This window comes from Coturnix japonica, chromosome 4, assembly GCF_001577835.2.
Source record: "Coturnix japonica isolate 7356 chromosome 4, Coturnix japonica 2.1, whole genome shotgun sequence".
Taxonomy (NCBI): Eukaryota; Metazoa; Chordata; class Aves; order Galliformes; family Phasianidae; genus Coturnix; species Coturnix japonica.
In genome coordinates this window covers 80,247,496-80,275,073 of record NC_029519.1, presented here as the reverse complement: position 1 = coordinate 80,275,073, position 27,578 = coordinate 80,247,496, and the positions used below count along the sequence as shown (strand labels likewise).

The following is a 27,578-nucleotide window of genomic DNA, read 5'->3' as shown; positions in this document are numbered from 1 at the left end:
AACAAAAGGATGAGTTCCTCCTCTTTCTTCTAACTCATGTGACCGTGCTGGGTCATCCTCAAACAGCCCTTCATGTTTTACTGGAAAAAGGAAAACTGGATTTCAGTTCTTAGCCTGGAAGTCCTTTAGCTGCATGAGATGAAAGCAGCCATGCTCAGGAAGTGAAGCAACCGCAACCAGGAGCTAAATCCCTGCTGATCCAGGCCCCAGAGATCCTGCAGAACAGTCTAACAGAAGTGGCCTTTTTCCTCCTCTTTTTCCTTAGCAAAATGAAAAGCATTCTGGCATTTAGCTCTCCCGTACCCACCAGCAGCATCTGTAGTTTGGATGGAAGATCCTAAGGTATCCAATGCAACTTCTTACCCTCCACGCCTGTCGATCTCCCCTGTGGTTTCTGAAGCAAAATCCATGCTGAGGCAGACAGAAGTGCCTTATTCTTTTACTTTTAATTGATCTTCTGTAGCGTTCTGATCCTAAGGACTCTTTGGCAGCTCGGGGAGGTCAGGTTTCCCTGCAGTGTTCCCTCTGTTCAAAGCCAGCTGTTTAGCTCAGGCCACATCACTCCAGTTGTTTTCAAGCAGGGCTCCTCATGTAACCACGATGGCCCTGAGTCAAAGGCAGGACCCAGGCTGTATTTACCTTGGCACCTGACTGCCAATGTTCAGCTTTCCGGAGTCCTCCTATTTCCTCCCCAAGTACCAAGCATCCGGATGGTGGAGAGGGAAGGAATGAGGAACTCAGGTCTTTTGCCACTTGTACCCAAACCCAACAATGGCCAACAGTGGCAGTTTGTCAAGGTACAAAAACTGAGACAACTGAGATCCTTCTCTGCAGATGCTGGGGTCAGAGGGATTAAGCTACTTCCAAAGTTGAGATCCAAGGTCACCCAGAAGCACTGGAGATGGTAAACAGCCCCATGATGGTGTCATAATCCGTGCCAAACGAGCCCACTGCACTGGATTCATGCTCAGAGAGCTGAAAAACACCTGCTGTACATTATTTCACAATAAATTCCTCTTGGGGGAAAGGAGAAACCACTCCTTGCTACTGCTGAAGAACACACCAACGCTGAGCTCCGCCAGCCCTGCCCTCCCAGCGCAGCATGGAAGGTGTCCAACTGACCCAGTTCTCAAAAACTGGGTACGTAAGGACAAGACCTTATTATTTCCATTGAGAAAACATAATTCATGCGAGCCAAGGTACGTTTTCGGCGTGTACAACTTACTGTCCTCTCCCGACCTATCTGGGGAAGTGCTGCGGGGGAGGACGGCGTTATCCGCCGTGTAGAAGCCTAAAATGACACTGCCCTACAAAGAGCTGGGATAAATTGACCCCTCTAAGCAAACCGGTTGCCAAGCTTTTATCTTCTTTTCATTGTTAGCTGACGCTGAAGCGGAATAATTGAACGATACAGGGCTATGCAAGGCACTACTGGAAAACCCTGCCTTGGCAACTCCATTGTATCTGTAATGCCCACGTTGACTATTATATATAACTACTGACTTGGAAAGCTGCTCCTGGATTCACGCTCATTCAACATAGGTGTGCTTCTGTCCAACTATCACACGGGTGCATTAAGGCAATCAGTGGTGAATTTCTGATTGGGAAAACAAAGGGATTTCAAAAGACTGGGGATGACTCCAGCTGGGTTTTCTTGCCCTTCATCCAGTCTAGACTTACAAGTCCCAGGACACAGAAGACTTCCGTTTCTACGCCGAGGTTCTGCCGCAGCATTAAAAAAGCTCAATAAAGGGAACAATAAAGCATCGAGAAGTGCCTAAAATTAGCAGTTTCCAAAACAATCTCAGCTTATAAAACCTCAAGTACAATAAAAGCAAAGAGCAAATGGGGCAATTATTTAAGAGTTGCGGGATAAAAGGAAACCTTGTTCGAAACTGTTATCGGGAAACCTATCTGTATTGTGTTTCAGTTTTGATACTGACTGAAATAACTCTCATGAAATCACCATTGTGCTGCTAAGAATTAGCTAAATTGAAGCAACATCCCATAATCGCCCTGCCTTGCCCCAGCAATAAATGCAAGAGCAGCCCACAATTGCTCCATTATTTTCTGCCAAGTTGTAAACTCCCATGCATTTGGCAATGGTTTTCCCTTCACATACACCTTGCCTCCTCACACAGGGGAGGAGAAAAGGGATGAGATTATTTCCATGCGATCTTCAGCTATATTCACACTCACATTTTAAACCTCATGTAGCAAGAAAGCTGTAACCCCTGGGACTTGCAAGGGAGTGGGTAACTTAGGAGGAAAACACCATAGCAGCATTTCTAATGATATTATATTTAATATGGAGTGATATTTACTGGGCTGCCCAGGAGGTGCTCCAGAACCATGGAGATGTGGCACCAAGGGACGTGGTTATGGGCATGGTGGATGGGCTGGAGTTGGCCTTGGGGATCTTAGAGGTCTTTTCCAACCTTAATGATCCTATGATTCATACAACAGTGGGACCAGAAAAATACCCCTCCTGTTGCCATGGAGGATTAAAGTGTCTTTTAAAACAATATTTAGGATTCATTACTGAGAAGAGGTGTGCAGAAACTGGCAGGGGACTGGAGATTATGCGGCATCCAGTTTCTGCCATCCCTCACACGTGGCAGAACTCAGAAGGAATTAAAGCTGTCAGGGGGCTAAAATTGCTGTGAAGGACCTTTTCTACTGAAAAACCATTGCCTTTCCCAAGCACAAACCCATTGGGGTATGGGGATGAATGTGCTCTGTGCTGCTTGTAAGTGTGGACCCACAGGAAACCTCTGGAGTCTTGGTTAGGAAAGGACATCCGAGATAGAAATGCCCACTGTCTGGTTTAATTTCTCACCCTTGAGACAAGGGAATATGAGCCCTATAACAGAGGATCAACTGAAGATGGATATTATAGCTCATATGGCCTCAAAAATAGACATGCAAGCACTGGGGTAATATACTGTATACCGAAACTGATGTTTGAAGGACAAATATAACTATAAACTCAGCAGCTGCGGTGCTGCTGATACTCTTCAGAGATGTAATGAATAATCTTATTTTTTTTCCACTGTGGTTAAATAACAGGTTTCCCTGTACAGGTTCTCCATACGAGCCCTATGGGATTAGGTCGAATGCCCAAACCCAGCATCCTATTGCTGAAGCACACCACAGACCTCAGCTCCATGTGGCTGCTTTATCCAGCACGGCAACCCTCATCTTCCCTGCCCCAAGCACCAAACCAAACTTCAATCCATCTCCTTCCTAAATGCTCTCCTACCTTAGGACAAATAGGAAAAACTATTCAAACCTCAGTGGAAGAGCACTCAGTTGCAAGCTCCAGAGCTGCCACCCTACTGACATGATCCAGTTTTGGGAGATGTTTCAACTGCTGTTTCAGAAGAGCAATTGTTTGCTATGGTGGTTACACCCTTCTACATCTAGAAAGAGCCAGAGCAAAGGCTAACAAATCTTTTCCAATTTAAAATACTATGGAGTAACAGAATCGCAGCCCAGAAACACATTAACCCTGTGACAAATGGCTGCGACCTGTGCTAGTTTTTAATCCAATCCCTAATACCAGCAGCAACAGCCCACCTCCCTCCCAGACCTCTCAGAGGAAGGAAATGAAATCCAGATGACCTGGACAGGGAACGGATCGATTAGATCATCTCATCCTACCCACCATGCAGCACAGGGCTGTTCCCTACCAGCAGCTCCCCAAATACTCCATCCTGATTCACTCAGAGGAGTCCAAAGCAATGGAGTTTCCACCTCTTCTCTTGGGATGTTATTCCTCCCTTCAGACTAAAACACCTCGAGGCCAGGAGGCCTTTCCTATCAGACTTTCCCCTTGAAAATATCTTCATTTCAATTGGCAGCCCCCATCTCTCCCCCGCATATGAGCATTTATGAACTACGCTAATTAAACAGATTAATACTAAAAAGGAATTTACAATTTAGGAATAAATTAGTGTGTTTTCCTTTTATCCTCTTAAAAAAAAACCCACAACCCAAGATGTCAAAGGAAGCCTGAGTCTCTCTGACATCTTCCGTTTTTAAATTGGTCCCACTGCTCATAATTACACCTTCCCTCTATACATTCAAGTTAATTTCTTTTCCTTTCCCCCCCTCCTCTTAAAGACAGAAGGGATGAAGGCAGAGAAAAAAGGGGATGGAGCAGGATAAGGGGAGAGAGAGAGGGATCATCCCATTGGACACGTCTAACTGGCTACAGCAGCCCCAGTGCATATGGAAACGCAGGCTCTGAAGCCTTGTCTGATCAATACCCCTAATTCCATTTTAGACTGGCCAGCAGGCAACAGCCTCTTCACCTCAACACACCAACTATGCACCAAGGATGCTGACTTATGTCCAAATGGCAGCCAGTGGTTATGAAAATGAAGGACAAAGAAGAGAAGCACTGAGATGAAGGGTGAACTGCCATGCTGGGCTTATCTACACCAACATCTTGCCATGCAACTGTGCCTAGAGAAGGGCTGTAAGAAAGGACAGAGACCTCAGCAGGGTCTGAGTTGATAGGACAAGGGGAACGGTTTCAAACTAGAATGGGGGAGATTGAGACTGGATAGAAGGAAGAACCCTCCAACTCAAACCATTTCATGACTCTATGGAAGCCAAAGGGAGCTCAGGTGGGAGCTGCCGTGCAGAGGGATGGCTGGGAAGCTCGTGCTGTGGGAGGGCTCTCTGTTTGCAGAGTCATTTCCCACCCTTGCACAGCATGGTCTAATACTTAAAAGTATTCGGCTGACCTCAGCGTGTCAACACCTCCTGTGCCCTTTACTTTTCTGATGGCTTCTGGGAAGTGCACGGCTGTCCCAATTGCAACGAGCAAAAGAAGAGTCAGGAAGTCATGGAGAGGTGCCAAGCTTGGAATTTGGTTTAAAATATGCATCAGAGAGAGCTGTAAGAATAAATACACGTTCTGAGCGCTCTGCCACTTCTTAATGGACCGTAATAAAGCGGTCTTGGAAATAGGAAATGCAAATTGGAGGGGAAATGTGGAGCACAAGCAGGCAGCCTGCCCTTCCTTCTCTGCACGGCTCGCTTTCTTGGCTGCGAGGAGCGGCGAGGAAGTGATTATAAAGCATTTATTTGCAAAATCACAGCCAATAAATCCAAGAGCAACAGAACCCTCCCTCACACCGCTCGCTCCTTGGTGGTGGGAATGGAGGAGACACCAATGGCTGGGCAGCAGCCACCCCTTCTCAGGCTTTTTGGGACTGATGATGCCCTTAAGGAGCAGCATAGGGAGAGGCTGTCCCATAGCCTTGATGTTTCAAATCCTATGAGGGAAAATAAATACCCTAGACAGGCTATGAGCATTGCAAGCGAGTCTCAGATCACAGAATGGATGGGATAGCGGCCCTTAAGGACCATCCAGTTCAAACCCCCTTTGCATCTGAAGTGATCTGAACCCATTTCTTGTAAAGGTGTTCTGAAAAAGGGACTGAGTAAGGGAGAGCAAGAGAGAAAATAAAACAGCACAGACAAAGCCGTCCAATTCCCCTCCCCTTTCCTGCAGATAAAAACCAATGGGCTGTTCCATCACAAGCAAACCACTGAATGCGACTCGCTGCCTGGAAAATCACTGAGGTCAAAAGCATGACAGAAAAAGGAAAAGGGATTAAACAAACGGATGATATAATCTACACAGCTATAACTCAGCCCTTGGAGATATAAATAGCTGCACTGCGGGGCTCAACTTAACCACTAATTTGCAGTGCAGTCAGGAGGGGGGCAGGCACCCACCCGCACGAGCAGATTAATCTGTAATTGCTCTTTATACATTCCTGACACCTTGCTTTGAAGTGCTGAAGCTTGGTACCATCTCACAGCAGGGGCTGGCCCTGGGAAGGGCTGAGACGTGCCCTGCTGCTGCTTCAACCTGCGCACAGCAGAGAGGAGATGGTTGTAACCTACAGGGACAGGAGATGATCAAAGCCTGGTATTCTCCATAAAGGAAAGCAGGATGGAGGTGACGGTTCAGGTTTCACAATGTTTTTATAAGACTTTAATTGCAAATAAACACTGATTGGGATATTCAGATGCTTCAGAGCAATTAAAGCACTTCAGAGCCTTTGTAAATCCCTCTTGAAATAGGAGTGAACAACAGTGCATAGGGTGCTGAGGTGACAGGAGCGGGGCCAGCAGGATCACCGAGTCATAGAATGCTTTGAGTTGGAAGGGACCTTTAAAGGCCCAACTCCCTACAATGAGCAGGGACACCCACAGCTCCATCAGTGCTCACAGCCCCATCCAACCTGACCTTGGGTGTCTGCAAGGATGGGGCACCCACCACCTCTCTGAGCAACCCATTCCAATGCAAGATGAGCTGGTGGAGATGGTGGCTTTCAGAACGGGTCCCCAAACAGTCTCCACCCCTTGTTTTGTCCACCTTCCTTGACTCATCTTGTTCCACTTGAGGGAGGTGATGAGAGATGATCCTGTGCTGCAAAGCAGTGATGCTCAAACCACAGAACAAGGACCAAAGGTGAACCTGGGCGTCTCAGTGATGATCTGCACCACATCGCTTTAACAGCACTTCCAATTAAGCACTTGATAGGATTAATCATCATCTTCATCCAGCTGACAGCCATTCAAAAAGCACAGCAACAGCCACTTTAAGAACAATGAAAACTCTTCAACACCTGCCTGAGGGATGAACAAAGTAGTGTCTAGCAGATATTATCTATTTTATTAAAGGTCAAATAAAATTGAACCAGGGAGAAGATGTTTTAAAGCAGTTAATCGAGGAGAGAAAGTGGGCATCTCTCTAAAACATCTTCCCAAATGATACACTTCAGGCTGTAGTCAAAACACATAAAAGTAATGGAACAGCTATTAAAAGGGGTTGGATGGAGCCTGTGGCTCGTGCTCAGGAAAAGGAAAGCCTTTTAAAAATGAACACATCCGCCCCCAAAGCAAAGCGGTGTAATTGGGGAAGGAGCAACCAAGAAGAGAAGGCAAAGCTGATCATCCATGGGAAACTGGCTGAAAAGCAGAGGCATAGCATAGGATGAGAGGTAACAGCCCCATGTTGTGCCAGGGGATGGGTTCTGGTTGGATATTATAGAAAGAGAGGTGATACATTGGCACAGCTGCCCAAGGAGTGGTGGGGTCTCCATCCCTGGAGGTGCTCCATAACCATGGAGATGTGGCACTGAGGGACATGGTCAGTGGGCACGGTGGGATGGGTTGGGTTTGGATTTGGTGATCTTAGAGGCCTTTTCTAACCTTAATGACTCTGAAAATCAATTTCCTGTGCTCGGTCACCTGGGGAAACAAATCTTCATCATGCACACCGTGCACACCAGCTCTCATCCAGCCGAACAGGAGGCGCAGCCCCGTCCTGGTGGTGCTGAGCTCTCCCTGCAGGTGCTGCCTTTCTTCAAGATCAGCAGTTTTCCAAGCGGTGACACATGTTGAGCTGGCCCGGAGCGCGCAGTTAACGCCCACGCAGCTGAAGGCAGCGATCCATTCTAACTGTAGTTTCAGAATGCTTTTTTCAACTGTAATTTTGGGCACGGTTCAGTGGTGTCCTCAAGGGGACACCTGGTCCAGACAAGGGAGGGAGAACCCCTGTCTTCACCAAGGAAAGAAAGCACTCAAGCAACGCACCCCTCCCTGTATCATGGAAACATAGAATGGTTTGGAAGGGACCTTGAATGGTCATCCAGTCCAACTCCACTGCGTATCACAGAATCACAGCATGGCTTGGGTTGGAAGGGACCTCAAGGATCACCAAGCTCCAACTTCCCCTTGATATCCAACCTAAATCTTCCCTCCTTCAGATTAAAACCATTTCCCCTTGTCCTGCAAATATAGGGCTCCACCATACAAAGGTCCTGAGTGCCTTTCCTGATCACACCAACTGTATTCCTCCTCCCTGAGCCACCCTTCCTGCTGTCTCATCTCATCTCCCTTTCCTGCAGCCGAGTAGGAATGCTCTGTAGACCTTCCTGCTCATTCCCACCTACATTTCAGAAGCCCAGATGGAAGATCAGATGCCATCCCAAACACAAAGGTGCACTGCAAAAACAAATGCATTTGGATACTCCATGCTTCCCTAGCACAGCTTCATAGTATCAATTCCATCCAGCACAACACATTTCACTTTCCAGAGCTTTTTCCCTCTCTCCAGATCTTCAAGGAGCTCCTTGACCTTGTTGATTTGCTCATCAAAGGACGCAGACCAACACCATCAAATGGCAGCACCTCGCTTCCACGCTGCGAGGTTTGCAGACATTCAGCCAATGCTGCCACAGATGCTCCCTGCAGCAGCAAAACCCCACAGATTGCAATATTAATTTCCCCAAGTGCAGCGTGCACATGAAACCAGAGCCTGCACAGAAGCACCTGGATAAATAACAGAGACAGGGCGTACGCCTTGCAAATACATCGAGCTTGACAGGTATCTACGCAATGCATTCAAAATGCAAGCCTGGGAATTAAATTCACTGTCAACAAGCAACAGTCAAGCAAAAGCAAGCTTCCCTTTATCACTTTCCTCCCCCAGATTATCCTTCCTCCTTGCACCAGGAATAATTTACCTCTCTCCTCGGCTCCACGGGTAGCAGCTGGCTTGTCTCTTGGTCTGAGGGTTATCGTGTTAGGATCAGGCTCAGAGCAGTTGGCTCTCTGGGTAAGACTGATGAAGCTTTTTGTCTCAGAACTGGAGGATTTACGCATCAAAAGCTCGTCTGCCTCCCCCCAGCTGCTGTAGCTTACCTGCTAGCAGATATTGCTTCCCATAAACCACATCTACCTTACATTGTCACAGGTGGAACATGGACGCACTTGCAAACACTGCTATTCCAGAGAGTAACTATTCCAGTCTGCCTTACCCATCAATGTACATCCACATAATACATATATGTATATTTATTTGCCTCCAAAATGACTGGGTGTGAAAAGGGAACAGGTCCCCAACCAAGCAGTTGCCCTGAACAAGCAGGAATGGGTGAATTAATAGCAAGGAAGCACTGTGCTGCTCCATCCTACAGAGGCACATCCAGCTTACAGCAATGACTAAGGAGACCCAACTCCTTCCCTTCCGTGTTCTCACTTCCTCAGCTTGTCATCTCCTCCCATTGCTCTTTCCATGATAAGCTCTGGTTCCAAGGAATGTGTGCTCACCTCTGTTACACAATATCACACAACCGGAGGAGTGCAGGTAATTACTGCTGCTTGACCTCAGTGCAGACACAATGTTGAGGAAACCCTCAAAACTCAGCAAGAAACAGCACCAAGAAGCTGCACACAGGATGCAGATGGCAGCTCAACCCTCCTGAAAGTTTGGGCTGTGGCTGCTGCAGAAGGGCAAGCAACCACCGACCTGCTGCTGCTTCCTGCCCCACGCGGCTCAAACGTTTTCAAGGTCGGACTGCAAGAAGAAAATAACAAAGTCACCCGTTCTCAAAATTACACAAGAGCTGTTGCATTCTGTGCACCGATCGTTGAGAGAAATTAACAAGCAGAGTGCAGGCTGCTTGAGATCGGGTCCTCCCAAACACCTGCAGGAGGAAACCTGTTTGCAGAACAAACTGCCATTCAGGGAGGTTGATGTCAGCAGAGGAAGGGAGGAGGGATGTCTGTTTATAGGCAGCAGCTCCAGGTATGGCCAGCAGGTCCCAGCATGCAGCCCTGCCTCATTCAAGTCCTCAGCCCAGTGCTGGCAACGCGTGTTCAGTGCTGATGGTTGGGTGCTGTTGGCGTGTAACAGGAGAGGAAGTCGGCGTGCATCAGCAATGTCAAATTCAGTGTAGAAATATGAAGGGTCGTGGAGACTTAGAACCATACAATCAAAGAATGGCTGGGTTGGAAGGGATCAGAAAGCCCACCCAGCACCTCCAGGGATGGGGGCACCCACAGCTTGTTTGGGTAAAAGAGCAAAACTAATTTGGACATAGGAGCACGAGCACTGAGGATCTGCGATTTCTGTTCTTTCCAGCTTGGTCACCATCCAATGCAAACGCCACCAAGATGAAGAGCTCTGAAGACAAAGGAAGCTCTTCCTGGCCATGTGGCACATGGTGAAGGACGAGGTTGGACCCTGACCTGCCACCTCCCCTTTGCTTCTCCTGCAGTTTGCTTCCAGCTGCCAGGTAATGCAAACAATGGCACAAATCCTTCCTGAGGATTTGGGGGTTCTGGTTGAGGCAAGTTGAATGTGAGTCAGCTCTGTGCCCTGGAGCCAGAGGAGCCAACCGTACCCTGGGGTGCAGCAGGCCCAGCACTGCCACCATGCGAGGGAAGGGTGAGTCCTGTTCTGCTCTGTGCTGCTAAGACCTCACCTCCAGCACTGGGTGCAGGTTTAGCACACAGCATAAGGACATCAAACCAACACACAGCACACAGAGGAAGGCTGTGAAGACGTCCCTTAACATCCCTTAGCTCCTGGAAGTCTCCTCAGTCCCCACCAACGGCTGCAGCAAACGGTGCCTCTTCACAACCACCCCTGCTTGCGCTCTGACAACAAATTAAGTTTCAAGTTAATAAGGGAATGCATACCAGAGGGGCGAGCCAACCACAATTACTGACTATTATCTCTCAGGAAAGATCTTTCAGTTATTGTGGGTAACGCAGGAAACATCAGCTCGGCGATCAGCGCTGCTGGTGACGGCGAGAAGAAAACCACACGCATTAAAGCTATTGTGCAAATCCACAGGGCATGGCGTCTCGGCTCCCACCTCCCAAAAGATGCTGGCAGACACAGATGGGAGAGGCACAGGGAAGGGCATGGGTGGTTTGAAGGTGGTGAGCAGCTTATGTTGGGGTTCTAGTGCAGACCATGCTCGCCCACAGATTCTAAGGCATGGAAAAGCTCATGCCAAGACAAACACACCACTTGTGCTATCCTTAATCACACAACCACGTAGATTGGAAAAGACCTTCAAGGTCATCAAGTCCAACCATCAACCTGACACGCTGTGTGCAACACTAAACCACATCCCCCAATACCACATCCTCACATCTGTTGCCTTCTACATACATCTGGGTTCTCCTCCAAGTGAGAATTCTGAGTAAAATAAAAGCCAACCTCTGAACATGAAACCCAGTTTTAAGTCACTCCAGCTTCAAATGCTCTTTCGTAGCTCTTCCTATGCCCGTGAGACATCATGATATTCAATATTGGATAATTTGAGTCTGCGAGCTCAAAGGTTTCTTCCAAATGTCAGCTTTTTTGCTTTTGGAAGACAGGCTGATGACACTGTACCTAATGTGCTTAATTAGGAATTTATAGGAAGATCTCTCCAAGAGAAACGAAAACCCTTCAGATGAAATGATCTGATTGCCAAATCAAGAGCCCATCCATAATGACTGTTTACTCCCATTTCCTACGTGTTTCAGGCCATACTGTTTCAATCAGCGGTTCCTGCCATTGATGGAGTTGTTCCTTCCAGCGATGGAGCTGAACTCCAACGAGAGGTCAAACATAATCGTCCCGGGTTCCCCCTAACTGGGGGATGTGGCTTTCTAAAAACCATGCTGGGATGAGAAGGAAAGAGGTCAGCGCATAAAATAAACACACACATCAGGATGCTGTCACACAGCCCAGTCCGCCCAGTATGGAAGCAGTTTTCCCCTTGATTTCAGCAGCTTTGTTTCAACCATGACATCTTGCTTTCACCCAAGCTCTTGGCTTTTGCTGACCATTACACCCAGGCACCAAACCCCTCTCACAGCGCTCCGGTACAGCAGAACACAAAGAGAATGCTTTGCACAGATGTTCATTTTGTAAGAAATAATAATTCATGCAAATCCCTGCTCCAAGCAAATTCCACAGGAGTGCATCTTATCACAAGCCAAACAAAAAGTACAGATACATCTGAGATCCATAAACCTGCATTAAAAGAATTTGTTCTTGTTACAGCTTGAATTTCCCCCTCTCACTCCAACTCCTCTGCCAATAAACTACCCAGCAACACCAAACAAGCAAACCACCAATTCCACAGCACTAAAAAGAAGCTTAAACCCCAATTAGGATGTAAGGTAACGCTGCTGTGAAAGGACTACAAATATAACACGCTCTATATTCACCCAAAACACTTTCTTAAAGCATTTACAGCCCTCATAAATGCACCATCCAACCCATGACGTTGCACTCATCGAGGCTCTCACCAAACTTGGCTACGTGTTGGGTACGGGCACATGGCAGGAGCTGGTCGTGCTGGTGGGAACTTGGAGCCTGGAATCTTTTCAAGCTCATAAATTGAAGTGTTTTAAGAGCTCAGGAGCGTGTAGATGCTCCTGGAGCGTATCTACAGTGCTTTCCAATTTTGCCCAATAGTTCATTGCTTTTAAGATCAGGGATTTTCCTCTATTTCATTAATCAAGGACAGAGTACTCCCTCACCACATCTGGAGCCCGACCAGCTTTCCACAGAAGCTCAAGATGGTAAAAATAAACTAATAAAACATATTTTTAGGGTTTCTTTGTTTGGTTGGGTTTGGGTTTTTTGGTTGTTTTTTTTTTTTTCCCCTGAATTAGTTAGAACCTGAATTCCAACCCAACCACTGGGCTTCAACAGAACAAAAACATCCCTGTGCTGAGTGCTCCCAAACAGGAGTCGTGCCCTTTCCAACGCTACACCAATAGAGACCTTATTATCCTTTGGGGGAGGAAGTCGGATTTTTTCCACTTAGCTGTGTTCTCAGGTAATTCTTAAATAAGATTTCCCTCCTCCCCCTGTGTTTAAAGGGACACTTTGCTCTAAAACAACAAGCTATTGCCTTAGTGCCGCTCCAAATTGCCATCGTTGTGTGCTGAGCCCTAAAATAGACCGGTCTGCCACCGGTGAGCTCCATTTTATTTCAGATAGACAGAACGTTCCAGGATGCCAAAATTAATAACGCTTCTTCTTACCTTAATTATCGTAAGCAAATCGTCCACCTGCATGTCATTAGGAGCCCATAAAGGTTCTTCCAGCGGTGCCCCTGCAAACAAACCAGAAACACCAAGATTTTAATACCAAACAGTTACAACTCTGCAAGATCTTTACACAACAAAATTACTCCCGCTGCCAGCGAGGCAATTTCACTCTGTTTTATCCATGTGCAAAGCGACATCTTTCATTACTGGCCGAGCTAGAGGCACATCTGGGGACAGGACGAAGGAACTTTGGGCATGCAGAGGTTCAGAGTATGTTCATCTTTTCCCACCCCTATGAAAGAGGCACATCCATCACCATGACTTCTGGTGGTCATGTACCCATGGGTTTCCCCAGATCCAAGCAGCCTCAGACATAGATTATAGGGTCAGTGCAGCCCAAAGGCTCCCTGCATCTGTTTGCTGCCCTACATCAGCTCTGATGCAGCACTAGGCCACTTGCAGGACCAAGCCCTCTTTTCCTCAATCCCATTCTGTGAGCTGACGCTACCGAGTACAAAATTAGAGACCTGAAGCAATTCTAAAATTGGAGTTGAATATATTTAACTAAATGAATGCCTTTTTTCTCCACCTATTGACACCTCTCAGCGTCTGAGGCCATCTGATGCCAAGGAATCAGGGAGCTCAGCACAAACCCTGGGTGATCTTTGATGCTCCTCACCCGCCTCAAACATTGGCTCCAACAGACAAGACTCAACACTTCAATCTGATGGGCACACAGAATGATTTTTAACTTGACAGAAGAAAACTAATCTGGGTGGTGTTTCTTTGAGCTTAACACAACCGGGACTTTCAAAGCAATGAAAGCAGGTGATCTGTGCTGACTCTGATTAGAGAATCACAGAATCACAGGGGTTGGAAGGGACCTCAAGAGATCATTGAGTTCCACCCCCTGCTAAAGCAGCTCCCTACAATAGATCCTTCATCATCTTGGTGTCCCTCTGCTGGACTCCTAGGAGATCCCTTGCACAGCCTTGCACATTACTGAGGGGGGCACGAAAAGTCTGAAGATGCTGCATGGATGGTTAGATGTTAGATGGGCAATGTGCCTGAGTGCTTTCAGAGAAGCAATGTCTCCTAATACCCAACCTCCAGACGACACCAGCAGGTTTGTTACTCAAGAACATTAATGCTAAATAACGCCGCATGCTGAAATGCTTAAGATTTGCTCCCCTCTCATACGGGGTTGACAAAAGTGGCCTACAGTTATCGAGCTGCTCTGTCTCTTATTAAAGTAGCAGTAAGCCAGGCATTAGCTGGCTAGACAGCCCAAATCCCACCGCCCGCGTAATCCACCTGAAAGCCAAGTGTTCCAAGGGAAATTAAAGCTGCCTTTAATCCATACAAATCTCAGCACAGGAATCTTTTCTTCTCCTGCCTCCTGCTGTGGGTTACTCCTGTTCCACACCCCTCTGTGCCGCTGGAGCTTTGGGGGCAACGTGACACAAAGACTGACGTTAGATCTGTGGTGCAGGCGGCTTTACACCCGCGTTGAAACAGGACACGGTGCTCCCCATGCTTGGTGTAATCATATGTTATCAGCACACATAAATCAGGACAATCTGAGCATAAATCAGGCGGCGTCATTACGCTGATTTAGACTGTAGGGTTGTGTTCAGTGTGTTTGCAGTCTGCCGTCATCCTTGGGGATGGAGCCATGAATGAGCTGGAGGAAGAGGATGGACATCACCCTATTCCTGTCGTGATGCATGAAGTAGAGATCTGTGGATGGAGGCAGGGAGAAGCTGCCATAAAAATAAACCACCAGGGTGCAAACGCTGATGTGAATGCAAGAAAAACAAAGAGTAGGAGACTCCAATCTTCTCTGTTTTATCAAACCTACCATACAGATCCAAGCCATCCTCAGCAGGATACGATCCTCTGCAGGGCTGTGGGTTCTGCTCCTCCCTGCTGGTACCAGGGGAGCTCCCGAAGCCTTTCAATTTTCATACCTAAACCAGTTACTAATTTAGCTGCCAAATGGGATCATTACGATGAAAAATCCTACCTGTGGGAATCGAGCTCTCTCACTTCAGAGGGAATTCGAGCTCCTATTCTCCAGGATCCAGCCAGGAGTATTTCCTCCGACAGACGCGCTGGCACTTTGCCTGGCTCAAAAACACCCTGCAGAAGAGCACTGAGCACTAAGCTACCACTACGAGTGCTTAAAAAAAACCCTAAAGATAATCAAGTTTGGGCAAAGCATATGGTAACACTTATCACGCCGCAGGTGAGAGCAAATACAATGAGCTCTGTAGAGCACCGAGTTAAAAAAAATGATGGATTTTCAAACAACAGCAATGCTGAAATACCAACACAGCCCAGGTGAAAGGTTGCTCAACGCCCTCAGCCTCGGTGCTGTTGCACTCTTGCATTTCTTTGCCCCTTTGATATTATAAATATTAAAAGATGTTTCTCCGGAGCACCCAGAAGCTGTAGGTCTGCAGCAGGGAGGCAGGACATACCCCCAGGACCCTGCAGGCTGCAAACAGCACCAAATCATGGGGGATTGATGATCAAAGCACCCATTGCTGCTGTGCTCAGTCAGAAACAGCAAAGCAAAAGCAACCCAAGGCAAAAGAAGTAGGAATAGAAATGAGGCAGAAAAGGGAAGTGGAATTGAGGGCTGCCTTGAAGGTTGGAAATACTCAAAGGATGGGGGGTCAGCAAGCCAAAATTGGGGGCACCCCATACATAGAATCACAGAAGCATTAAGGTTGGAAAAGACCACCGAGATGAAGTCTGGTCACCAACCCATCCCCACCATGTTCACTGAGTACGATGTGCTGAGCTGTGGTTTTGTTCTTTAATCAGAAACCCCAGAAGCATGAATAGAAACGAGTTACTGCAAACTCATCTCCACCTCTCTATGAAGGATCATAGAAACACGGAATGGTCTGAGTTGGAACGGACCCTTAAAGGCCATCTGGTCCCATACCCTGCAATGAACAGGGACACACACAGCTCCATCAGATGCTCAGAGCCACATCCTGACCTTGGGTGTATGCAGGAATGGGGCACCCACCACCGCTCTGAGCAACCTGTGCCAGTGCTTTATTACCCTTATTGTAAATAACCTTCTCCTTTTATCCAATCTAAATCTCCCCTCCTCCAGTTTGAAACCATTTCCTCTTGTCTTATCACAACGCTAAAGGGTTCCACAAACAGTTTCTGCAGTTGCTTCAGATGGAGCCCAACTTGGAGCACGCAGCCGGTTAATGGCACGAGCCGCTGCTCCGACTCACTGCGGCAATTCCTGTAATTCAAGTCTGGCAAACAATTGCTGCTCTGAAATGGGACAGCATCCAATTGTTACCTTCTTCCTTGTTAAACGAACAAAAATAAAGGTATATTTACTATACCTGCACTGGAAGTACCCCCACGCAGGCATGACAGCAGCAAGCACCGGCGCTCCTTGCAGCTTCGCCTGTTGATGTTTCTCCTTTCATCTGAGCAAAAAGCATGTCAAAGCTAAACAAGCAGGCGAAAGGAAAGCAAGCATCTGGCTGCCTCCCTGACAACTGAACAAGCTGGCAGCTTGCAGAAGGTAAATCTTTACTACGCTCCTAAGCAAGGCACTGAACGCTTTGCTTTGGTGCCAGTGCTCCCATACATCGTTGCTTGCATTTCTATCCTCTATTTCTGTCCTCGGCTGCCCTGGGACTTCCATCCTGTAATAAAACGGTGCAGACACCAAGTCCTGACCAAACACATTAAGCCAGCGTGCAGCACACCAACCTATGTGCAAGGGTTTTGTTGGAAGGGCTTAGCTCACTGCTACGTACCTGATAAGAGTCTGCAGCAATGACACACCCAGAGATAAAACAGAAGGGTTCCCAACCTTCAAAACTCACTGACGTACCCGGAACGAAAGGTGAAAGAAAGCTGTAAAGAAAACACTCTGCCTAACAAATCGTTTTCCTTGGCAAACAGCCCTGCTTTCCTTCCCTTGCCATATCTGTGTGTGCACACAGGAATTGTTCCCTTGCATTTTCTTGGGTTGGAAGGGACCTTAGAGATCATGTAGTTCCATATCCCGGCCATGGGCAGGGCTGCCAACTACTGTATCAGGTTGCTCAGGGCTCCTGATGGGCACATAGACCAATCTGGGTGACATTTGGCTGTTAGTAGGGATGCAAAGGAACTGTGACCCTACCTGAAAGCATGTGGGGATGGCACAGTACCCCTGAGCTCTGTGCTATGGGTGTGAGAGCTGATGAATGCATCATGCAAGGGGTTATGTGCAGTGCAGTAGCTAAGGTCCCATGTCCAGCCCTAGGAAAACATTTGCAACCTTTTAATTCCTCTTCCTCTTTAGACTTCCTTAATGAATATAAATACTTAGGAAGGGGAAAAAAAGAAGAAAAAAGAACACATGACTCAGTCGTCTTCCTTACAGATCCACATTCCAGGTTGACTGGGAGCAGCTCGGGGTGACATCAGCACAATGAGGACACGGACTGCAATGGGGATGGTGGTACAGCTCCTGACTTTGGTGCCATCCAGGTTTTGGGGCAAACTAAACTGACATCTGTGCTTCTTATCCCTCCATTCCAGCCCCTCGAGCTGCACCAAGCTCTGTTTTATAGGCAGACCCATATGATGCAGCTCATCCAGCAGCGATTTCCTGCAGCCTCTCGCATACGAACCCAGGGCCGGGACACGGAGCAGCCCTCCAGGAAGCTGCAGCAAGAAACAAACCCCAGCCAGATTTCTAAAAATGGTTATAGCTTCAGACGGCAATAGGATGTTCTTCATTCCTCTGTGCAGATGGATTTCTGAGCTTCGGATATAAATACAGCATTGTTGTAGATGGGATATTGTGCTTTGCTCCTCCGGGTCACAAGTTCAGAGCTGCGCCGTGTCGGCAATGCTCAAAGAGCAATGAGTCCTTTATGGCCACCATAAATGTTCCCCAGCACCTTTTGTTGGGCAAAGGGTTCAGTGCTGCAAGATCTTTCATCCCCGTCATCGGCGTTAAACTGGGCTCCCCATTGGGCAGCTCTGGAACAGGTTGCCCAAGGAGGCTGTGGATGCCCCATCCCTGCAGGCATTCAAGGCCAGGCTGGATGTGGCTCTGGGCAGCCTGGTCTGCTGGTTGGTGACCCTGCACATAGCAGGGGGTTGGAACCAGATGATCACCATGGGAATTCCGTAACCTTTGGATGCACGGTGTTAAGCCTGGAGATGGAAACTGGACTCAAAAGTCATGGACAAAACCTCCCCGTGGATGGAAAATCTACGACCGAACTGTGGTGCCAGATGTTGCACGCAGCTGCAGGGCTTCACTGTAATCCATCACCGTAATCCCCTGCAGCCTTAAGACGACCAAACGAAGGAGGGCTTGGTTTTGTTCAGGGGTGTCTGCTTTGTTTCATTGGTGCAGGGTCTGCAGAAGCTCCTTGCTTCTCTGGAGATCCCCTCTGTATCTTTGCACTCCTTGTTTATAAGCACAAAGTGCTGCTTTAAATGGTTGGGGATGTGTTAGGTTTTTCTATTTAAAATCAGATATTTTCAGTTCAAATTCATTCATGTCCTTCCCCCAAGTGAAAGCAAGGCTCCAACCAGGACTGCTTAAACCACTGCCTCCTCACCTGGGTGCCCCATCTTAGCTGCTATGGTTTGTTCAGTGTCCTTGCCCATAACAGAGGGGTTGGAACTGACCTTACAGGTCCCTTTTAACTCACTCTATTCTATGTTCCTATGATTCTATGATCTCAGCAGGAGCTCATAGATGTGTCCATGCTTCCAGGACCAGCAATTATAACAAAACCCCTATGAGCAAGCAGCCATCTCTATAAGCAAACAGCTGGGTATTTAAGAGGTGAGAAGACATTCAACCACCTAAATTCCATAGCCCGTATAACACAAACCCACCTGGAGGCCTTCCTGGAGATGAACACGTGGGAGGCACGAGGGTGAAGGATTAAACAGGAACACCATCGCGTTCCCCTGACGCAGCACGGGGCTAAATGTGTTTCTTTTTTTCATCCCCCCTGCATTTATTAGGCACTGAGGAAGTGAAATTTGCTTCTGCAGATCATATGATGGATGGTCAGGCATGAGATGCTCACCAAGGCTGGGCAGTGGGATACATCTGCAAGGGCAGGAGCTTGACCAGTGTGTAGATGAGTCCTGGCTGCCAGGACCAGCAGCTGCAACAAAACCCTCACGTTCCTAAGGAGAAAAGAAATCAGTTTCCCACCTCCTCGGTGTGCTCCAAGCATGGGACAAAGGAGACTGGGTTCCTTTTTGTGGATGCACTGATAACCTGCAGCATTAACAAAGAAACACACATTGTTTTCCCTGATCTGCTCCTCTTCTCTTGCCATTCTTGTCCATTTGAATGAAGGCTTTGCCTACAGGAAAACAGGTTGGTAGCAGGGAAACCCTGCACGCTCCTAAAGAGTTAAACCACAGCCATGGAGCCAGGCACCATTATAATTCTGAGAGAGTATATTTAAATAGCAGGGAAAGCTGAGCTCGTCTGACTGGATCGTCAGACCACAAGTTCCCCCAAACACGGCTTTGATTTTCCAATGCAACACACAAAATCCTCTTCTGCTTTCACAAAATGCATGTGGGATCACGCTCCGTATTGCACAAGATGGCTTAAGAAACGATCCCCAGTGTCGTGCAGAGCTGGAGATCAGCATTGAGGAAGGGCTGTGGATATCTCTGGCAGCAGAGGGGGATGAGGAGCATGTGGTTGCCTAAAGCAAAGCAAGGGAGTGGTGCTTGCTCTCTAGCTCTACACTCAAGGACAAAGAAATCATATGGAATCATAGAATGGCTTAAGTTGGAAGGGGTCTTAAGGTTCATCTAGTTTCTGGTGAGTAGGGTTGCCAACCATTAGATCAGGCACCGGGTCAGGCTGCCCTGGGCCCAACCTTGTGTTGAGCATCCCTGGGCATGGGGCGCTCACAGCTTCTCTGGGCAGCCTGTGCCAGCACCTCACCTGGCAACACTGGCAGGATGGATAAAAGCTGAGCGCATCTCTCCAGCTCATCATATGGAAAGGCTGGAGCTGGGTCATCAACACTGCTTTTATCAGAAGCTGTGGGTGAGATGTGGGAGCTTCCATACTTGGACTATTGTCAGTGACATCCCATCCAGTTCCCAGCCCCAGCAATTGCTTTCGGGGAGGGAAAGCTGAAAAGCAGAGCCCTGCAGACATAAGCTGTGTAGGTAACCAGTAGCAACTGTGCCTAATCCATCAGCAGGACAAAACCACCAGCCTCATTTGTACCCACGGCACGCACCAGGCTGAGTGTGGCACGGCCGCAGCCACCGTGCACTCCCTTTCCAGTTTAAGCTTCATTCTGGAGTGGTTTCTCTTTTTATAAGTATTTAAGCCTGTTTGGAGGAAGAAGTAATTTCAATAGATGAGGCTGGAGTTGATCTGAGTCAAAACGAAGCACAAATGCTCTATCCTCAGTGTACACACTCAGTATGCAAAATGAATGTATTATAGTTTATCATAGCCATAATATTGGTGAAATTACCAAGAAATCTGCTGCTCTGATGTTGATGTTCCTGACTTTTTTTATTAAATTACAAGGAAGAAGAGAAAAATACCCTAAATTGTGTTAAAATTCTTCCAATAGTGCTGGAAATAATAAAAGCAGCAATTCTCTGTCCCCCATTCAGGGCACAGCACCAAGAAATGTCTCTGACAGAGGATGCTGGCACCACAGCAGCAGCATCGTGTCACTGTTATGAGCACCAGCAGGAATGCATGGCAAGGCAGGAAGGAAGGAAGCCTTAGAAACATGTTTTTCCTATTCACCCCTCATCTGACCAGCCTGTTGTCTTCACACAGAGGGCTGTCAGATTGGGTAAGAGTGATTTTGCCGTGGTCAATCCTTGCTGACTATTCCTGATCACGCTCTTTTCCTCCATATGCTTAAAGATGGCCTCCATTGTGAGCTGTTCCATTGCCTCTCTAGGGATGGAGGTGAGGCTGACTGGCCTGTAGTTCCCCAAGTTTTTCTTCTGGCCCTTTTTTGAGGACCAAAGTGACACTGGCTTTCTTCCAGTCCTCCATGACCTTTCCATGATGGTGGAGTGGCCCAGCAATGGTTTTCACCAGCTCCCATTGGGGCCCATGGATTTGTGGATGTCCGGTTTCCCTAAATGACCTCCAATCTGATCCTCCTTGACTAAAGAAAGTCCTCCTCCTTCCAGACTTTCTGGCCTAGGAGCCCAGGGATTGCTGAGTGATGGAGTGATCAGTTAAGGCTTATGCCATAAAGCCAGCCTGTGATGCCATAAAACACACAAAAATCTGATTTCATAATCTAAGAGACACCATCCAGATCATGACATGAAGTCCCCTCCTTTTGATTTCACCCTTTTTCTTTACTCTGAGAGTGGTGAGGTGCCCAGAGAGGCTGTGGATGCCCCGTCCATCCCTGGAGATGCTCAAGGCCAGGTTGGATGGGGCCCTGGGCAGCCTGGGCTGGTATTAAATGTGGAGGTTGGTGGCCCTGCATGCAGTACAAGGTTGGAGCTTCATGATCCTTGAAGCCCATCCCAACCCAAGCCATTCTATGACTCTCACATTGCCCCCCCAGGAAACAGCACTCTTGCAGCGCTGTCAATACAAACAGGCTGCTGCCCTGCAGGCAAAGCCCTCGGAGATTGCAAAAAAAAAAAAGAAAAGAAAAAAAAATCCTCTTGATTATTTATGCCGCTCTTTGAACAACACCAGCTATTTGTCGGAAAGCTGTTTGCAGTGTTTTAAAGCCCTGAATGTCACATTGAGAGTCTGGTCGTGTCAGTAGGAAAACCAGCTGCTGCCACGTCCCAGCACAAAATGCTTCATTGAAGGCACCCCGAGCTCAGCCGGGCAGAACCGAAAAGGAAGCCGGTGGGTGTGACAGTAACACTTTATGTAACAGTACTGAAAGAAGCAGAAAAGGGCTGAGTTTTTTGTGGTTTTTTTAATTTTTTAATTATTATTCTGGTGTAATGGGGAAAAAAATACAAGGCTCGGGGTGAGGTAAGAAAGCTTTGGGTCTCTTAGGGAGGAATGTGGGGTGATGGGGTCCTTCCCAGCAGGACTCGGTGTGGACATGGCTTTGTCAGAGCGCTGTCAAGAAAACAGGGCTGGCCCTGCCACCAAGCAGCCGGCTTCCTGCTGTGCTCCAGGGGAAGCAGGGCTTTGTGACTGTGCAAACAAAGCAAACCTGCAGCTCCCACCATTCCTCACCAGGAACAAGAGCTCAGAGCGCTGCACCACCACTGCAAAACCCAAAGGGAAAAGCATCGGGTTCTTCAATGTGGTGTGTGATGTTACAAAGCGAAACTGGATGGGTTGTGATCTTCCTGAGTGCTCCTCTGCTGCACCCCGAGTGCTGTGTTTCAGGTTACTTCACCCACTGTACCTGCAGGAATTGCTTCCGAAAGTGCCTTTATTTCTATGGCTCCCACTAACACCTGGCTCTTACATCAAGCCTTTCATCTGCAGATCTTCAAACCATCCTGCAAAGAAAGCAAGCTGTCACTTCCTTCCCCCTCCCACACCCCCGTGCGCCGACAAGGAAGTTATAAGCCAAGTGAAACAATAAATATCGCCCAACAAAAAGAGGAATGCAATCAGCAATATGAAGGACGGTGCTCCCATAGAATCATAGAATGGCCTGGGTTCAAATGGATCGCAATGATCATCCAGTTCCAACCCCCTGCTGTGTGCAGGGTCACCAACCAGCAGCCCAGGCTGCCCAGAGCCACATCCAGCCTGGCCTTGAATGCCTGCAGGGATGGGGCATCCACAGCCTCCCATACAACTCCAACCTGAAGCACTGATGGAACCCATCCCATCACTGCTCAGGAAGCAGCTTCTCATTGCCACACACCAACGCTCCTCCCAGTGTTGGCATCCCCACCTCTTCCATCTCATGGCTCTGCTTCCCATAAGCAAACAGCCAGGCATTAATCCTGCATGTATCACCTCATCTCCGCAATAACATCACGTTTGCCATCCCTCACATGGGAACCTCGGGGCGTTTTTTTAAGCCCTATCATCTTATCTCCTCCGCAATCTCAATTCACTGTGAAAATATTTGGTGAAACCTATTAAAGGATTTCTTGATAGAGGAGCGCAGATTCTACCACTATTTCTTCCCACGCAATTCTCCCTATCTGATAAAAAAAAAGGCAACAGCAAAGTTTGTTTAAATACAACCCAGTGCTGCTCCCATTATCTTTGAGGTCCGCATGGGTTTTTTTCCAGCAATACCATCACGCTGTTGCATAAATCAACTTGATCCATTTTTCACTCCTATTTTATGAGCAAAGGCTTTTACTGTTCCTTTCGATACGTCACGGTGATTAACTCTGCTCCTACCAGAAAGCCAGCACTGCTAAAAGACCTGCAGATTTCAGTCCTGAAGTCCTTCACTAGACACAGCACTGAACACTTTAAACATCAAGAGGATGAGAACATCTAAAGGCATCAGAAACACCGACAGCTTCACAGAGTTGTAGAATCATAGAATCACAGAATGGTTGGGTTGGAAGGGACCTTGAAGCCCATACAGTTCCATCCCCTGCTGTGGGCTGGTTGCCACCCACCAGCTCAGGCTGCCCCGTGCATAAGGCAGAAGGGTTTTAAGGCACGTTATATGCTCAACCCGTCCCTAACAGCTCCAGATGACAGCAACATAGGAAACATAAGGAAACCCAAGCAATTCTCTTCCTAATAAAACCATTATTAAACTCCTATAATAATGGCCTAGAGAGAACTTGGTTTGCTCCCACTAAACCCTCTCCCATTTCCACTGTGGTTAATATTGGCACGCATTATTTCTTCACAGACTCTAGGAAAGGAATCACAGCGCTACATTCTTAAAGGTCAATAAAATATCCATGACCAACCCCACTTCTCCTACTGTTTGCAGCCCAATTCCTACGAGCGCCGTGTCCACAGACCTCAGGAGGGCTGGCACCCCGACACTGCATCCCGTTGATATCATTGCCAAGCCAACGCGGCAGCTGAAAGTCATCAAAACAAGAGTTCTATGAAACAAAACTTTTTGGGAAGGCGGCAGGTTGGATTTGTACCACAATTTTTCTCTCTGCTTTAAAAACAAACATATAATCGTACAACTATTAAGGCTGAAGAAGGCCTCGAAGATCCCCACATCCAACCCCAACCCATCCCACCGTGCCCACTCAGTGCCACATCTCCACAGTTCTTAACACCTGCAGAGATGGTGACTCCAATATTTTCCTGGGCAGTCAGTGCCAGTATATACCAACCACTCCTTCTGAGACTAAATCTACCATATTTAGTTAAATAAAGCAGAAAAGTTGTGACACAGGCATATGAATTCCAATTAGTTGCATTAGAAAAACTAAACAAGAAGACTTGCTCTATGTGTATTTGGTGATCCTATCACCAGGTACCGTATTAGGTGTAGATACCTTCAGCTTTGGACGCACTATGCCTACTATAGTTGCAGGGAAGAGTACCCGAAGTTCAACTGTTGTAGGTTAAATTTAAGATGTAAAAACTAAAATAAAATAGGAGGAGGGTTTATAGGGTTAAATAAAAAAAGGTACAATTTTACAGTACTCAATGCAACGTAGACTTGGTTGAAAATTGAATTAGAATCACTGAATCACTGAGGTTGGAAAAGATCAAGATCAACCAGTCCACCCGTCCACCTATCACCAACCGATCTCACTAACCCATGTCCCTCAACACAACGTCTAAACATACCTTGGATCAATCTCAACAAAGGCATCAAACTCATTTTTATCACAGAATCACAGAATTATCCTCGAGCTTGCATCACCTCCATCTCTCACGTGCCCATTTGAGCAGCCGTTTCAATCCAGTTCTCTCACGAAAAGAATTCACTGCACCAAACGCCAAGGCAAGGAGAAAGAATGGATTAAAAATCCAAATAAAGCTTTTTTTTTCCCTTTCTTTTTCCTTTCCCTCTGCCATCTAATTGCAAACAACAAACATATCTGTGGTTTACAGAGGAGGAAATAAATTAAATCGAGTCACAAATCGGACCAAAAAAAGATACTTAAGTCATTCAAACCACCACCCCAGGATGGCTTTGGCCCCATGGGACGCATCTCAGTTTTGTTCAATGCTTGGAGCTCTGAATGGAGGAAGCACAAAACGAAGAGCTGCCTTAGATGTTGTTTCTTTCATAACTCAGCCAACTCTCTGGTGCTCCGTGAGCGCAGCCATTCACGCCCTTTGGTTTGGTTGCAGGAAAAGCAAATGGTCTTCAGCAAAGAAGTCTTTCATTTGTGAACGGAGCACAATATGAAAAAACAAAGTCTGACCAACAGCAAAATGGCTCCATGCGTTTCTTTTGCAACCAGCCAAAGAAGATGGCTGCAAAGTTGCCGTTGAAAGAAAAACAAGCGGATTGGTCCTCAGTATGATTTGAACTTTAAATTGGAACAAAAATACGTATTTCAACTCATTAGGAAGCTGAGTAACCTCACTTCAGAGGTGAGTTTCTCTGAACCAAATAGTTCCTGCACCCCAGCAAAAATTCAGCTGGGTTGAAGCCCATCCAGACAGATGCCCCTTGAAGCACAGGGCTTGGTTTCACAGCAGCCCCATCCTATTACGGATCCTATTAAGCTCCTATTAAGAGCCAGACGACTTCCCAGCATGGTTCGAGCAGGAGAGCACTCCAGAGCTCACGTGCAGGATCTTTGCAGTGGGCAAACCCAGCATCGGGGTGATTTCAGCTGCCCACATCACAGATGTGACAGCAGGACAATAGCATGAATAATTTTTCTTACTCAATCTCTGCTGAAGGAAAGCATTTGGAGCCTAAATTAGGAACACGAAAACGATTAACATTAGCATTAACCTCAGCTCCACCCTAATTGCACTACATAAAAGCAGACGTAACAATTACAAAGATAACATTGTGTGTCATAAATATCACACAGGAATACAGCAGTCACAGCATTCGTTTCCTGACCTGGGAAAGCTGCTATAATTGTAGAGCCTTGTGCTCACAGAGGACTCAGGTTTGGCCGCTGGCTGCCAACAGGCATTGGCTGCTTTGATTTCCCACCACGCTCTTCTAACTCTTCGTGTTCCCAACCAAGGCCACGTCAACGCGTGGCTCTGAGTTCTGCACCATGCGGTTCAGCAGGAATTTCGTGTTCTTGCTGGAAACAAATTAAGCTCATCCCAAACTAGATGTGGAGATGCAAAGCAACCGAAGCAGAATTGGTCCGTGTTGGTTTGTGGGATGCACATTTCACTGCTAAGGGTATCAAAACTGAAACCATCGGCCGCCCTACTCTATTTAGACAGAGGCTCAGGAGTCCATCTCGGCTCTGTCGTTCAGCTGTCAGACCACACAAGGCTGAGGCCTGACGTCCTTAACCCTGCCTCCTGGGGCTGGTGGTGATTAATACAAAGCCACAGAAGCCACCACACCCTCTCGGACGGGAGCTTTGTCCCACTGACAGCCATCCTTGCAAGCAAAATTCTCCCAAGTAATCCCTTCTCCTTTGAATTTAAGCCTCCCAGATGACAAATACGAAGAGTGTAAATGGTTCTTCCCTCCCAGAGAGCCCCTAGTGATGCAAAGACTGAAAGAAATAAAAACAAAAATAAAAGCCAGCGTATTTCTCGAGTCCTGCCTTTAGAAAAGAGCCTTTCCTTGCAGCGAAGCCTCCTCCGGTCAGACAGTAATGCCAGCTTCTAGCTCTAAATGCTTCTCATCTGAGTGCAGAGAAGGTTAAAAGCAACATGTTCACTCAGATGGACATTTTCCAATTAAAGTTAAGGGATGACAGTGAATCCCATGAGCAGCACTGGAGAAGGGAGGAGTTCTCCAACGTGGAAATGCCAATATTTTTGGATACTCCCAATTGCTACTGTATAAGCTGTTAGCATCTCTCTTATCCCAGGGGCAACCCACTGCCTCGGGTCTCTTCTCAGTTTCATCTTCATTTTCTACCCAGCAAGAACAATCAGTTCCACATCAACACTCCTCTTTCCTTCCTTAAGCTCTTTTATAAATTATACACAGGGTTTTATTTTCTGGGCCATTTCCGTGGAGCTCCTCTGGTTGTGTTTTTTCTCCTAAACCAGGATTCCCTCTGGAGGACCCGCTGCTGGCAACGCTCCTTCTGCTGCAATGCAGCTCGCTTGCAAGCCTCCCAGAAGGGCTCCAAGGGTGAAGCTGAACGCTGCCTACTCCCCAGCAGCATTGCACTTGACGATAAATACCTCCCTCATTAGCATGCTGAGCTTCATTAGTTCTGCTGCTTACCACCTAAAAGCATTCGAGTCGCGCTGAATTTTCAATTTCACAGCTTGCAGCGTGGTGCATTAGATACTTGAGGGTCTCCAGCCGTGGGGCACTGACAGCATTTACAGCGTTTCAAGTTTGCGAGCTGCTGGCAGTAAATCTGCTAATGTCTGTAAAAGAGGAAGCATGTGCCTCCAAGTGAACAAAGGAGCCATCCGTACATTCCCTAAGAGTTTAAAGCAGCAGAGGGGTAAAATGATTGCCCGGTATCCCTTACACAGTGTTGGTGACTTTGTGACCTCAAGTGGGAAGTTGGTGTCATCCTACAGACGTGGATTACCCAGCAGCAGGGAAGAAGCCAATCTACACTACAGAACACCAACAAACCTGGGAAGCGCTCTGATCTCTCCACTCAACCTCCCCGCTTCT

The 27,578-nt window shown here is 47.4% G+C and overlaps 1 protein-coding gene across 1 annotated transcript in view; it reads right to left on the bottom strand.

The window, feature by feature from the left end:
- PTPRA (protein tyrosine phosphatase receptor type A) overlaps nt 1–27,578 on the bottom strand; it is a 77,289-nt gene that overhangs the window by 30,452 nt on the left and 19,259 nt on the right. The window contains 1 exon segment of the mRNA XM_032444355.1: nt 12,871–12,941. Coding sequence (XP_032300246.1) covers nt 12,871–12,903 — 33 coding nt within the window. The 5' untranslated portion in view covers nt 12,904–12,941.